This window comes from Amblyomma maculatum, chromosome 8, assembly GCF_055883805.1.
Source record: "Amblyomma maculatum isolate TAMU_Amacu chromosome 8, ASM5588380v1, whole genome shotgun sequence".
Lineage (NCBI taxonomy): Eukaryota > Metazoa > Arthropoda > Arachnida > Ixodida > Ixodidae > Amblyomma > Amblyomma maculatum.
Genome location: NC_139351.1, coordinates 101,126,909 through 101,142,122, shown reverse-complemented (window position 1 = coordinate 101,142,122; position 15,214 = coordinate 101,126,909). Strand labels below are relative to the sequence as shown.

The window sequence follows — 15,214 nt, the reverse complement described above, 5'->3', positions numbered from 1 at the left end:
TACGACGCCGGAGACGTGATCGAGTGTACCGTGAAAAGAGCTTGTGAACAGCGGTTCAGCGTATCTGCCCTGGTTCACCGAAACAGCGGTAGTACCGATCCGCCGCATAAGGTTGCGGCGAACATCGAGAAAGATGAAGTTGTAGAGGCCATTTGCTCCTGCAAAACAGGGTGAGCGCTTTTTTTTTTATTCTTCTTCTTGGGAGAAGGGGGGGGGGGGGGGGGGGATTCGAGTGGCACATGCGGTGTTTCTCACTGTTAGCTGAATATTGGTGATGAAACGAATTTACGAATTTTTATGGAGATTAGTTTCCATTGCCTCACTTTGTCTTAATATATGAACAAGGTTTACTAGCTAACTGCGTAGCTGATGAAATGGGGTGGTTCATCAGTTGTGGAGGTTATGTAGAAGGTTTATAAGACTTCGTTCTTTGGAACAATTGTATTTCAAATACATGTCCAGTAAAAATAATTAGTCTTCATTAAGTTGCAGTGAAATGATAAACCAATATCAGTGTGTCATATTCAATAATCAAAATGTTCCTTGAATGAAGCATATCAAATAGTGTTGCAAAGCATATTATAAAACATATCAGTTCTTGGTTATTAGAATAAAATTTATTATTTTCCCGCTGGGTGCATCACTGTGGCCTTTTATTATACGTTGCAGCAACTACAAGTGCAAGCATGTTGTGGCCGTATTACTGCACTTGCATGCAAAAAAATTACTCGGGCCACAGCTGAAAGACAGTCCTCAGCGAAGCATACCAGTGCTTAAAGGAAAGCCAAATAAGTTGTGTGGACAAAAAGAAGCTTTACTGCCCTGCATAGAGAAGGTAAGAATTTTATTGTTGATGCTGTTGTTCAAGCACCCTGCATGCAGTTTGAGAGAAGTATGTTACTAAAGCAAAGGCTTGGGCTAGTTGGTAGTCTCTGACCAAAAAGTTTGCTGAGCAAAAAGAGTCCGAAGAGAAGTGAAAGTAGTGCCCCATGCTGCACAGCGTCAACATTATACTGAATGACTGAAGGCCATTGCATAGAGAAGGGAAAAGCTAATGTTACCACCTTTCTCATGTTCTGGTCTGTTTTGCAAATTTTTTGTTCAAGGATGGTCCATCGTATGGAACATGTCTACTACTTTGTCCTTGGTGTTTTAAGAACAGTGTTTGTTACTCGGCCACATTTAACCAGAGGTAACAGAAAGCGTTGTAAGTATGTTCCATGATGTCTCTGGGGCTATGGCACTTGGCTGCTGAGCCCAGTTTCATGGCGTCAAAATATCGGCCACGAACGTCACATTTTTGGGGGGGGGGGGGGGGAGCAAAAGGTGAAAAATGGCTGTAAGCAGTGCGATGTCAGTGCACTTTAAAATAATCAAAAATCGCTGGAATTTAATATGGAGCCCTGCTTTATAATATCCTTTATAATCCACATGCAGCTTCGGGACATTAAACCTCGCATATCATATACCATAGTGGGGATGTTAAGCTGCTGCAACATGGCTTAAGACAGGAGCTCTTTGTGTGTCAGATATGTGACATGAATTGCGACTTATGGTAGGGTAAACCTTTTCGTGTTCATGTGTGACTTATTCAAGTCTTCAAACCACTGTAGTGTCACCTTTGCCAAATAATAACAAATTAAAAGCATTTGCCTCAGTACAAACCTCGGAGGTCATGTAGGCATTGCGAAATCGGTGTGTAGACGAGCGGTATGTGAAAGTACTGGAAGATATCTCTAGTGGCTGCACGATAACGATAGTTCTGCATAAAGAAAGAAACAAAATTCCTATAAAGAAAGGTGTTAGGCAAGGAGACACGATCTCCCCAGTAATATTCGTAGCTTGCTTGGAGGAAGTATTCAGAGACTTGGAATGGGAGCAGTTAGGGATAAGGGTAGATGGAGAATACCTCGGTAATCTGTGATTCGCTGATGACATTGCCTTGCTAAGTAACTCACGGGATGAACTGCAAGGAATGATTGATGACTTAGAAAGGGAAAGCAGAAAGGTAGGGTTGAAACTCAATATTCAGAAGACTAAGATAATGTTCAACAGCCTCGGGAAGGAACAGCAGTTTACATTAGGTAGTGAAGCACTGAAAGTCATAGGTGAATATGTTTATTTAGGGTAGGTAGTAACTGCACATCCAGATCATGAAAGAGAAATAACTAGGAAAATAAGATTGGGATGCAGTGCATTTGGCAAATGTATCTGCAGATTATGAGTAGCAGCTTACCGGTATCGCTCAAGAGAAAGGTATGTAGCAGTTGCATCTTACGTGTACTCACCTATGGGGCTGAAACATGGCAGCTAACAAAAAGTGTTCTACTCAAGTTGAGGATAACGCAGATGGCTATGGAACAAAAACTGGTAGGCGTAAAGTTAAGAGATAGGAAACGTGCAGAGTGGGTCAGAGAAATAACTCAAGTTACTAACATTCTAGTGGAAATCAAGAAGAAGAAATGGGCATGGGCAGGACATGTAATGAGAAGAGAGGATAACCAATGGTTGCTTAGGGTAACAAACTGGATTTTAAAGAAAGGAAAGCATAGCAGGGGGCGGCAGAAAGTTAGGTGAGCGGATGAGGTAAAGAAGTTCGTAGGGACCGGGTTAATTGGAGGAATATGGGAGAGGACTTCACCCTGCGGTGGGCGTAACCCGGCTGCTGCTGCTGCTGCTGATGATGATGATGGTGGCAAAATGTCCTTACCTGCTGCCACCCCGCTTCCTTACTGATTTCGAACTGGGGGAAGGCTTCTGCCGCTTATGTTGTTGGATTCGTGACTAAATTTATTAGAGAAGAGTTATTAAACCACACGCTCGACTTTCTAGGCTCCAAAGAAGAGATGCTCTTTCATGCCGAAAGGAATAAATTATCTAGTTGTTTTTGGTCACCATCAATGAGAGAGATGTTAGCAACTGCTGGAAGGGGCCAACCTGCTTCAGTCTACACATTTTCACTGCAACTGAACCACTATCCAAGCGATGCCAGCACTTACAGTGGAAACAGTGCAGATTATTAACTGCTCAGTGTTACTCCATCAACAACTTGCATTGAAAACGGCTCACTTTCTCACTTGTTCACCATACCACTTAGAACTGATGACGTTCCTTGTAAGGTTGTGGCCCTGGGCCTCTGTGCAGTCATTGTCTTGGCCAGTATGCAGAAGCAGGTTCCTGAACTTGCATGGGATGCCAGCCATCCCATGTATGTCATGTGCACCTTTAGAACGCCACAACTGGCCTGCCTCACCATATCATCATATGTTTCTCATTTGCTTATACGGCAGTGCATAAAGAACAGTGAACTTATTTACAATGACACCCCGCCGGGGTGGCGCAGTGGTTGCGGTGCTCGACTACTGTTCCCAAGGACACGGGATCAAATCCCGGCCTTGGCGGCCGCTTTTCGATGGAAGCGAAAAGCAAGGCGCCCTGTGCTGTTCGATGTCAGTGCACGTTAAAGAACCCCAGGTGGTCAAAATTTCCGTAGTCCTCCACTACGGCATCTCTCATAGCCTGAGTTGCTTTGTGATGTTAGACCCCGCAAACCACCACTTATGATGACAGAAGATTAAAGAGTCCGTGATGGTCAGCATTAAACAACTTTGGGACATTAAACAGGAGCTGCTTAACTTACCTATGCTGTTTCTTGCTGCTAATGAGGGAGTGGGGCTAAGAGTTGACAGAAGCCAGTAGCTGCAGCAAACTAAGCAATAGTGCTGAGGACCTTTGGAGCCTTTGAGCTCGAAGGTGCAGCTTTTGCTATAGATGTAACCTATTGCAGCAGTACTGGATTTTTGCCATTTGAACTTTGGCTTGGCTTTACATTGGGGGCATCGACACCATAGAACTCATCCCATCCAAGCTTATAATACCTCTGTCACACGAACACTTCCCGATCTGCATTGAGGCTCTCAAGAAGGATTGAAGCATCCGATGCTACATGGGCATTTTCAATGAGCATTGAGAAATTTCCTTCATGGTCTGTCATCTCTGTCGTCTGCCGTCAGTCGCAATGACTCTCAAAAGGAAGTGCGAGATTGGGGTAATGATTACGCGACTTCAGCGTACACAGCAGCGTTTCGCTTTTGGCGCCTCAGGTCATCAAATCTATCTTCCCTATCTATCTTTGAGTGCTGCAGTTTCTTTTTCGCTCCACAGTTTCCGTGCCGGCTCAGTCGAAGGGGATGCCATCTTTGCTTGCACTGGCGGTGGACCGTGGTGTCGAGATTATAAAATTTGCTTGGTGTATACAAGCTTAATGCTCTACGAATGTTCTAACAAAAATTTAAAAACGTTCTATTACGTCCTTTAATACATTTACATATTATTTGTGGTTCTATTGCATTCTTTTGATTTCAAATATTAGAGCTTGCTGATGACGAGAATGTCGACGACCGCTTTTGAGTGTGCTTGAAATCAGAGCAATTGAGGAAGCAGCTTCGAGTCAAGCAGGCTCGAGCTCGATTGCACTTGAAAGTTACCGTGGGAAAACTTCGATTTGCATTGAGTTTATTTATTATTTATTTATAGTTGAATGCAGATAGAGTTCAATGAGGATCGAAATTATTCGCGTGGCAGGGGTATAACTCCAAGGCCGACATTTGGCACTGCCAGAACTGCAGATCACAGCTGTGAGCAGTTCTTGTAATGCAAAGTGCAAAATCCAGCACTTTCAGTCTCAGCAGCACCTTGTTAAATGATGACAACTTTTTTTACACGAGTGTGAAGAATAAAGCCTGTGCTATAGAAGAAGTGAAGGTCTTGTACTTAACCCAAGGAGTTGTACAAAGGCATTCCACGGGGGAGCCCCTTTACATGAGATATTTGACCTGTGATGGAAACTCGACAGTGTCTGCACTTGATGCTGTGGAGTTCATGTGAGCATTGCGAAATGGAATCAGCCTCTATACTTTGGCTGAATTCAGGTCCAAACTGAACTCGAAGAGAGGGAGCTTTTTTTTGGGAGGCTTCTGGGCTGGCCATTGACATCAGCATGATGCTGGTGTCTCTGCCTAACTTACCAAACTTGTTAAACTCCATTGCAGTACTGCTGCAAATCACCTAGATGACTACTTGACTCTGACATCATGAGTATTGGTGCTCTTATTTCTAGAGGATTGATATGTTGAAGGAATTCACTGCACCTTGCATAGCCAGAGTGAACAGAAGTCTTCCAGTAGTGTGAACCCAGAGAAGCTGGACCCAAGCTCGTAGCTCACCATATGTCTTGTATGCAGCTGCAATTTGATGTTACCTAGGCGTGCCACAAACATTTGCAACTTACGAACTGCAGCTCTTGCTCCCGCTGAGAGCACTCTAGTGGCCTGCTTGACGAGTTCTCAACATTTAGTCACTCTTTGCTTCAAACTCAAGGGGCAGCATATTTGTAAAGTGAACTAAGGATAAGGACAGAAAACTTTATCTTAATTACAGGAAATTTGTATTTAGAGGAGGCTTTTTAATGCATATGAAGGTATGTTGAGAACAGATTGGTGTCAGCCTACGTCATTACATTATTTAATTCTAATGACTTTTACTGAAATTAAAGCCGTTAGTAAAGTTTTGAAAGTGAGAAATGGATGTTGCCACCAACAGCTGATTTCTCAAGTAAACTGCAGTGTGTAAACAAAGGTGGTAGTGTAACTCAGGGCTAATGCTCATTGCAAAATCCTTTCCGGTGTAGATATAATTTTGAATTGAGTGTCAGAAAAATTTTTGAATGCAATTTTTTAGCAATAAATGTCTTTTTAGGTCTGACAAACATCATCATGCACAAAGAACACTAATCGGTTGGAATGGGGCCGATCTCCGAATAAACAAGAGTGTACTGCATTTAATTCATACAAGCATGGCGGAGCCTGTGTTAGAGATAGTATTTGGTGACTATCTACCAACTGTCATGTGAAACTGAAGTGCTCTTGAGCAAGTTGTGTACACTGGAGCAGTACCTAGAAGTGCTTGTTTTAGCAATGCATGTTTTGCCGATAAGGTGCTCAGATCCGCTAAATTCTTCAGAATTTGCAATTTTGTTTTAGTTTGGTGTCATCTGTAGCTGCTAGTTCAGCTTCGGGATATCTTCTTATGGATATTTTTTATTGACGTTGACTGCAGGTTTTAACAAGTGAGAGATGCACTGTACAAGGTTAAGACGTAACGGCCAAACAGTGCTGTGAAGAAAGTTTTCTTATGTTAGTTAAAGGCTGAGTTAATGTTACCTAATTGAACTCAAATAAGAAATATATGAGAATCCTGTATTTGAAAGTTTTAGAGAACTGCAAAGGGTGTTCCATTGTTGTTGTTGTGGTAATGAAAAAACTTATTCTGTGAACGCCTTTTTCATGACTTGAAAATATGTACGAGTACTCATTTTCTGGCTGCGCGTCGCGGTGTGTCCAAGTTAGAAAAAGCACACTTTAAGTCAGGCATGCAAACAACCCAACTGCTTTATCCTGCACATTTTATTCAGCGCGTTAAAAATCAGAGTTGAGCTTTTTCACTTTCTTTTGGTGTTCCAGCTGCATTTTCACAGCAAAATATTTTATGAATATGAAATGATTCAGAGTTTAATTTAAATGCTCTCGAATTGTGTACTTTTATTGAGAAACCACAGTAAATGCTGTTCATAAGTTTTATTTCCATAGAAAAGAAAAAAAAGAAAGCCACTGCTTCTTTTTTTCTCTGTATTCCACATGCAACATGAAATGACCTCTAGAGTGGGGAGCGTAGTAGCACAGGATGAGTGTTGTTTGTGTTCCTGGCTCTGGCCTGCAGTTTTTGATGCAATGACAATGTCTATGAGCTCTGTTGACCTGCCTTTCTTCATTAACCTGCATGTATACTAACACTCACATTATACTTTTTTAAAGCATATACAGGGTCTTGAATATTTGGGGGCCAGGTTTTAAAAAATTACTATGCAAAATCTACTACCCCATTCGAGCTGCAATAATGTTCACAAAGTAGCAAAATATGGTCTACGTTATCTGATAAGTGATTCAACATCGGTAGTTACCTAGATTTTCCGGAATCGACGGATAACTGCTCTCGGCGGCGTGCACAATTTTCGCAGAAGAGAGTCGAAAAGCTGCCTTGACATTGTCTGCCATCTGTCAAACAGCGAGGAAAGCGCGCCAAGTGCCGGGATGGCGCTTGCTTCACTGTTCGACAGATAGCGCACAATGTCAAGGCAGCTTTTCGACTCTCTTCTGCGAAAATTATGCACGCCGCAAAGAGCAGTTTTCCGTCGATTCCGGAAAATCTAGGTAAGTACCGATGTTGAATCACTTATCAGATAACGTAGACCATATTTTGCTACTTTGTGAACATTATTTCAGTTTGAATGGGTAGTAGATTTTGCATAGAAATTTTTTAAATCCTGGCCCCCAAATATTTAAGACCCTGTAGATGCTGCCCTGTAATAAGGAAAGCATGCAAGCATCCACTAGCCACTTGGAAACTGCTAGTTCATGCTTGCCGAAGCCTATTTTCTCCATAATCTGATGGCTTGCAGATTCACTATTAGGTTTGTCCTAGTAGGGGAAGCATTTGTTGAAATGGTAACCACCCAAATGCACAAAAGGTTTTCCGGAGCCCAAGGGTGCATATGTCAAGGTCTAAGTTGGATCATGATGAGCATTGATGAATTTTTGCTGCATATTCACGAGGCCTGTTTTTATGCAGCTGACTATAAAGGAGGACCCAGCACACATTGGGTGCTCTGTAAGGGCACCCCAAGGACATTTGCATGAACTGGCTGAGCCTGCTCCTACTGCAGCTGTTGCAGCTAAAGGTAAGTGAAAGCTTATAGAATGCCTAGCTAAGGTGTAGTGTAGACACATGAAACAGTCCTTGTGTACATGGAGTGAGACCATAATGCTGAGGAGTACCCAGCTGGAGATTCGATGCTGCATGTTCTTCTTTGAACTGTTTTTGGCAGTTCTTGCTAATGACCTGGGTAAGCATTGAAGGATATGATGACTGCATTGCTTGGGAGTGAGCATTCTGCTAATAACAAGCACTGTTAGTATCCGAAGACTACCAGCAATTGCTCCTCTGTTCTAATGAATGGAGCAACCATAGAATGCATTTGCATCACACTGTCACTTCAGTGTGCTTGGTGAAGCTGATGGACAGAAGGGAGATGAGCCAGATTGAGCTCGAGCTGCCTGTGCCATTCAGCATCTAGGATCTATGTGCGATGGCTTGCCATTTCGTGCCTCATGTGATTAGAGACGACCTTAGGTTTATAACCCAGGATTCTGAAGGCATGTTGAAGCTGGCCAACATGTGGCGCACTAGTTCACCATATACGTGTCAGTGGGTTTATAGCCTAGAACACAGAAGTGTACATAAGCCATTGGAAGTCAACATCAGAGACAAAGACATGTAGCTTTTTGACCGTACTTGGCCAGTGCTGGCTGTACTCGTCAAAGAAGTGTTGCTATTGCAATATTTAGAGTTCTGCACTTTTGATGGTGGCACCTTTATGCATTATTGAGCAATGCATGTAAACATAGTCAAGCCAAACATAGTCAAGCCTGGGCACCCATTGGGCATTCTGAGATGGCACCATTAATATTGCTGCTCAGGTTTCATGCTTCTTTTCAACAGAGTCATTTATAAAGATGCGTGGCATATTCCTCTCCCAGTGCTCTTGGCGCTACGAGTGTAGACGCAATGCTTTGTGTTAACATACCAGACATTGTACTCCAGGCTCATGTATGGCCGTGAAATTTCTGGTCACTGTCTACTTCAGTGACCCTTTCAGCATTCCATATAGTCAGAATCAGTTTGGGATCTATCATTACTGAGAGCATCTTGATGCGCAGCGTTGTCTGAAATTCCAACGCAGCACTTTACTTTTTGTTCTGACGACCAAGAAGGCAGAGTGCGAGAAAATCTCAAGATTCTGATCTTCGCATGTGCTTGGTGATGTCTTGATCAAATTACATAATTGGTTGGTTGGTTGGAGGGGTTTAACGTCCCAAAGCGACTCAGGCTATGAGAGACGCCGTAGTGGAGGACTCCGGAAATTTAGACCACCTGGGGTTGCTTAATGTGCACTGACATCGCTCAGCACACGGGCGCCTTGCTTTTCACCTCTATCGAAAAGTGGCCATCGAGGCCGATATTCGATGCCACACCCCCGGGAACAGTAGTCGAGCGCCGTAACCACTGCGCCACCACGGCGGGGATACATATTTGGAGAAGTACACACTGCGAGGTGAGAAAATGGGTCAGACGGGGCTGTAACCTGTGTAATTGTGTGTCATTTGCCACTGCCAATGGCACAGCAAGGGCTCGCCTCGCCAGAGCTTTAGTCTTGCCTGTTACTGGTGGTTGGGGGTTCTTGTGCTCAGCTCACTGCAGGCGCCAGAGGCTTAACTTGCTGTCCGTGCAGAGTTACGTTGGCATTTTCCCCTGACGGGTTCATACAGTGAAATGAATTCCCTTTAGTGGAATAAGCATAAAGCGCTAATCGCATGAGGAGACAATTTGCATCGACACGCCGCGTGGCGGGCTGTGAGCCGCCAAAGCATTGCCGCTCGTTATTGTTGCTCAGATTTTGAGTTTTTAGAAAATTTCGTGTGTCGCCCGAAAGCGGCTCGCGAGATAGCTAATTGCAGACAGCTGTGGGGAACTTCCGTTCTGGCTTTTTGTTTTCTTTGCGAGCGAAGTTTGTTTTCCTAGTCTGGTTTGAGCGAAGAACCTGCAGGTGCTCACTTCGTCTGATCTGTGTACATATGAACGCACCAATGAATTCAGTAAAAGCTTGCCAGGGTAGTAAAGGGAAAAAAAAATGGCTAGTGTGGCTAGATATTGTTAATTTTCGAAAGGAGCAGAAGAAAGTCACTGCTTGCAATGGAAGTCTGCATCGTAGTGTAGTAGCGCACCGCTGCACTGGGACCTCTTTTTTTTTTTCAACGCGATGTGTTAAAAGAAATTTCATCGGTGTTTTATCATACTTCGTGCTGTTTAGTGTTAGAAACAGGATATAGCGTAATTGTACTCTCCTGGGCCGAATGACGAGGCAGCGGTAACAAAGCAACGCTGAAAACGCGCCTCTCTGTTGCAGAGGCCCGTTGCTCCATGCGGTGTGCACCAGTAGCAACGACAGGCGTTGCTGGCGACGTCTCGCAACTCGTCATCAGGGGTTGTTGCCTTATGCGGTTACTGCTTAATTAACTACCTTCGAAAAGCACATACTCTGCTTTGGTTGGGTTGCCTGAAGACATAGGGATCTTGATCTCACCCGCTCTGCTGGAGTGAAATTATGCAAGCTCTAAAGGCAGTGCTGCATGAGAATGGCACAGTGTTTAATTTAAACTTGGTCCTAGTTGGAGGAAATCTATTGATGCATATCACTCTTCTTTTGTCCTAGTTTTCTGACATTTTTATAAGTATTAATTAAATTTCATAGAGTTAAGCAGCTCCTTCATTGAATGTACTTGCTGTGTACATATATTTCCAGCTCTGCTGGCCTTGCAGTTGATCATTACTTATGAACTTGATTTATCATTCAATTAGCGATGAAGCATCACTTTCATACTACTTATTATAATGTGCTCACTGTATGCATGCCAAGGTAGACATGGCACATTTATGGAGGTGTGCATAATTAAGGGCACACTTAAGTTATAGACTACCCAGGCAAAGTGTACAGAATGTTTGTACAAATATAGATATACTGCATTTTCAATTTAAGTGGTCTGTGCTACCTGCTGCTTCTTCACTGGGTGACTGTGGTAAACGTTTTTGTAAGTCATTTCTTACTTTTAACTTTCCACCTAGTTTTAACTATAACATGTGCATTTTTTAAGTGCATTCATGAACTATCTATTAATTAAATGCCTAATAATTTTATAAATTAACCACTCAGAGCCTAAAACATATGCAGCTGTGCTTTCTAAATAGTGTGTAGTTACTGAACGGTATTGCTGAAGAAAAATGAGATACCGTAGCTTCACAGACATTATGCAGCCTGTGCACATGTGTCCTGGTGCACAGTTGAATGTGATGGTGCTGATCGGGGTCTGCATGAAAGTGCTTGTTTTTTTGGTGCATGCTGCTAATAAATTTGGTTGCATCTTCCATTTTTCTCGTGCTGCAGATTTACGAGATCCCAAACAAGGCTGTTTGCCACTGGGTTCAGCGAAAACGTTGCAAGCTGCTGTCATTGCGATTCTAGGTTCGAAGGAACAGTGCAAAAAAGCATTATCTGTAGAGTATGTGTTCAATAGCCTTTGTGAGCAGCACTCCCCAAGCGACGTCAAGGAAATTGAGCGTGCTACAAGAGGACAGAGCATAAGCAACCTGTGGCAGGAGCACCGCATTGGTATGATTACTGCATCTGTGGCTTACAATGTTTATACACGTGTGAATACAGTTCGAACAACAGTGGGACCTCATGACATGCGGGCCCTCTTTAAGTTGCTCTTAAGGGAAGAGAGGGTGGTGACCAAAGACATGCTGAGAGGCATTGATCTGGAGCCAGTTGCAAAAGAAGCTTATCGGACTCAAAACATGCATCATCGTGACCTTCAACTCCACGAATGTGGCCTTTACATTCTGCCGGGAAAGCCATTTATTGGCGCGAGTCCCGATGCGGTTGTTACATGTGCCTGCTGTCCGCCTAGGCTTTTGGAGGTAAAGTGCCCCAAAAGCTTGCAGAAGTTTTTAGAGTCGGAGATAAGGCATTACAGTGGCCTAGCTCGTGTGAAGCAAAATAGCCGGTACTTCTGTCAGATGCAGGTTCAAATGGGGGTCACAGGCATTGCCTCAACTGACTTGTTTGCTTATGTAGATGACATGGAAAACCTGACAGTGAATGTCACCTTTTCGCAAGCATACTTTGATGATGTAGTTGAAAGGGCAACTTTTTTTTTTAAACAATATCTGTTGCCTCACATTATTCAGATGGCAACCTAGATGCATTGCATAACCTGCTAATGGAGTGCATGTACTGCCTGCATGCATGTGTTTCTCCACTTTGTGATATATGCTTAGATAGGCAACTGCTGCTGGATCAGCATTTTGAGTTTTAATAACTATTGCATTATTTTCTGTTAGGCAGCCTTTTTAGTTGCTAAGTGCCATGGGATGCACTATTAACAGAACAAATCTCATTCGCTACTTGTTCCCTCCAGTGCCCTCTCCACAGTTTTGGCCTTAGTTACAGCTCCTGGAAGTACTTAATCATTTGAAATGAATGCTTTTAGCAGATAACAACGAAGCAGCTAGGTTTTGTTTACGTGTATTTGTGGTCATACTCGTGTGAACCAGATTTATTACTGCTGAAAATGAGATGAATCTTTCAGTTGCTTGTGACAAAATGCAGGAAATATGCTTAAGAGAATTTAAGTGAAGGAAATAATCTGTGATAAGTACTACTCCTGGAGTGCCTGTTGTACTCACGTGCAATGTATTTTGTAGCTGGTTGTACAAAGAAAGTATTTGCACATTTTGGAAAAGTGGCATGTTGGGATATAATTTGGCTGGTGTATGTGTATGATTCCATGGAGCATCACAGAAAGATGATTTGTACAGAGCTTTTTGGATCTTTTATAACTGTTTCTAGTGGTTTCATATTGACAGCACACTAAGGCTTCTATATTGTGACACTATGGAAGGCGAACGCTGCTTCTGATTAAATGAATAGATTGGATAAATGATTTATTTGTCCAGTGTTTGTTGTAATTGTGCTTGCAAACTGTTTTAAGAGCGAGAAAGTAGTTTAGTGGCAGGAAAGTTGGAGAGTTGGGTCGATGGCAAGGTCACCTTGGCTTACCATCCCAGACTGGGGAAAGGAAAAACTGATTTCTCATATTTATATACGTCGTAATAATATTCACATGGATGAAATTTTCATTTTGGTCAGATGCATGGTGGTGCTATGCTTGGAAAAACATGGAAAACAATAAAATTGGCTTTCCATTTCCTCAGCAGAACAGCGAAGTCGGTGTGTTGACTGCCCGGTACCTCTTGGCATAAATAGAAGAACAAAGCGATTTTGTAGTTCTTATATTTTTAAAATATCACTGTGACACCATGTGGTGGTACTGGGCCTTCTTCAACACATAGCAAAAACAATTGAGACAGGTGTCAGGGTACTGTGTCATCCCTGTGCTGTCCAGTCAAGCAGCCTTTTCGCGTAATGTTTTCAAGTACATGAAAAGAGAAAGAAACAGCAGCATGAACCATTGCCATAGGCCTAGAGACACTGGGTGATTGCTAACTTACATCACATGGCCAGGTTGAAAGGAGCTGCCAAAACGGGTAGCTCCTTTGAAGTTGGAATCGCACCGGCTGGGGCCTTTGGATCCCAAATCAGCTGCACTGCTTCCAGACATCATAGGCGTCATCATACAGCTGTGTTAAAGCAGAGCTTTGTGTATATATATATATATAAGTGTGTGTGTGTCGGGTGGTCTTTCATGTAATATGGTAGCTTACGGCTTATGCTAATGAGGATGTGTGTGATAAGAGAGGCACAAACGAAGCGATTAATGGTTAAGCTAGTAGCAAAGTACGTGTATGCAAATGAAGACTTTCAAGAGGAGCCATAGGTGGGAACTACTAATGCTGTTGTGTCAGGTGGAGCTTAACTGTGTCCCCGCAATCTTTTGTATCCTGATGAGGTTTCCGACATCATTCTCACTCAAGGCTACTGATATGTTCCTGATGCACTCTTTTTCCTCCCTGCTGCAGTGGCTCAGTTATTAAGCACTCGGCTACTGAATCAATGTGCCCTGGTTTGAAGGCTGTGTTTCGGAGGTGAAGCATGAAAGGCACCCTCATGCTGTACAATCTAAATTGACCTGGAGCCCTCTGCTGCAGCGTCCCTCATAGTCTCAAGTTACTAGTTTCAGGACATTGAGCCCCACATGCCAAAGCTGTAGATATAAAACGCATCTGCGAGCTCATGTGCAGTTTTTATCGTGACACTTCAGCAACACTTTGGCATCTGACTGGCGAGGCTTGTACGTGCATTCTAGAATGATTGTGGACTTTTATATGTGCATCTTTTTTTGTTTTGCAGCTGGATTCAGTGTTCTTGGTGACTATGGTGTTAGGCTGCTTGATGAAGTAGGATTTAATTCCTGCTTTGGCAGAAGCATTTGATTTGGAGGCAGCAATGGGGAACGAAGTTAAGCTTCACCTCGGAGTGTATGATGCGACAGTATTAGTGACGCCTTTCCTTACATATCCTCGTCTGCATGCATGAGCAATCACTAATGCCTTAAAATTGTGCCTCTGTTATCTCGCACATACTGACTAGTATATAGTCATAACCTACCGCATTATGCGCAAGACCGCCCAACACAGACATAAATACCCGCTTTTACAAAGGCGTATACGAGCATACTCACGTGGCCTAGGGGCGGCGTGTCTGACTTGAGATGCACGTGTCTCGGATGGTCAGATTTTCATCTCACCTTCCCGAAAACCCGAGCTCGCAGCTCCTGCCGTGTCATGTGGCCTCTCGACATCACACAACCCACCCAGTGCCTGGCCATGTCACCCACAAGAGCTGTGTTCATTATTTTAGTGTTCACTATTCGCTGCGTCACCAGATTGGCTGCCAAATTGGGCTTCACTATTCAGTTAGGCGGGTGAGATCAGAATCGAGCCTCCCTGGATCCCAAGTTAGACATGCTATGTGCCCTAGGCTTTGCAAGCATGCTTGTACGGCATGGTTAGAAAGGTACTCCTGGCAACTTCTCCAACCTACATCACAGTCCTCCTCATTGATGTGCCTCTGGCAGGTGTTGGTCAGAAGGCAGCAACGTCGTTTACGTTCTACCATCTACCAAAATAAACTACACCAAACTAACGCCTTTGCCTGTTATGCTAGGTAGACACCTTAACCTCTAGTTTGTTTTGCTAAAACCTCTAATGTGGCAATGCTGATGGTGGCTTTTCTGCGAAACTAGGCCTTTGACATCATTGTCTTAAAATGAGAAGGAACCTAATGTGCTGTGTTACGTCATGCATGTTAAGGAGTTCCCAGTGATGCTGCATTTCAGAAAATTTTTGTGCACCACCTCTGATTTTTATGCCGACGACACCCAGCCATAATCGTTTGGTGAAGGTGGACATCACAGGCCAGAGTGTTGCATTATAAAGTTTGTGCACTATTGGAGCTATTTATTTAGTGCCTCCACAACGTCACTGTGTTGAATTTTGATGAAGGCTATTGACTTCAGCT

The 15,214-nt window shown here is 43.3% G+C and overlaps 1 protein-coding gene across 1 annotated transcript; it reads left to right on the top strand.

Moving 5' to 3' along the window:
- Positions 1-15,184, top strand: LOC146181996 (uncharacterized; the record flags this gene model as incomplete). Its single annotated transcript, XM_084575878.1, has 5 exons — positions 1-170; positions 670-835; positions 7,687-7,795; positions 11,117-11,341; positions 14,045-15,184. Coding segments are annotated over 5 exons (753 nt in total), but the record flags the coding sequence as incomplete, so codon positions are not given.
- Positions 15,185-15,214: the final 30 nt, after the last annotated feature.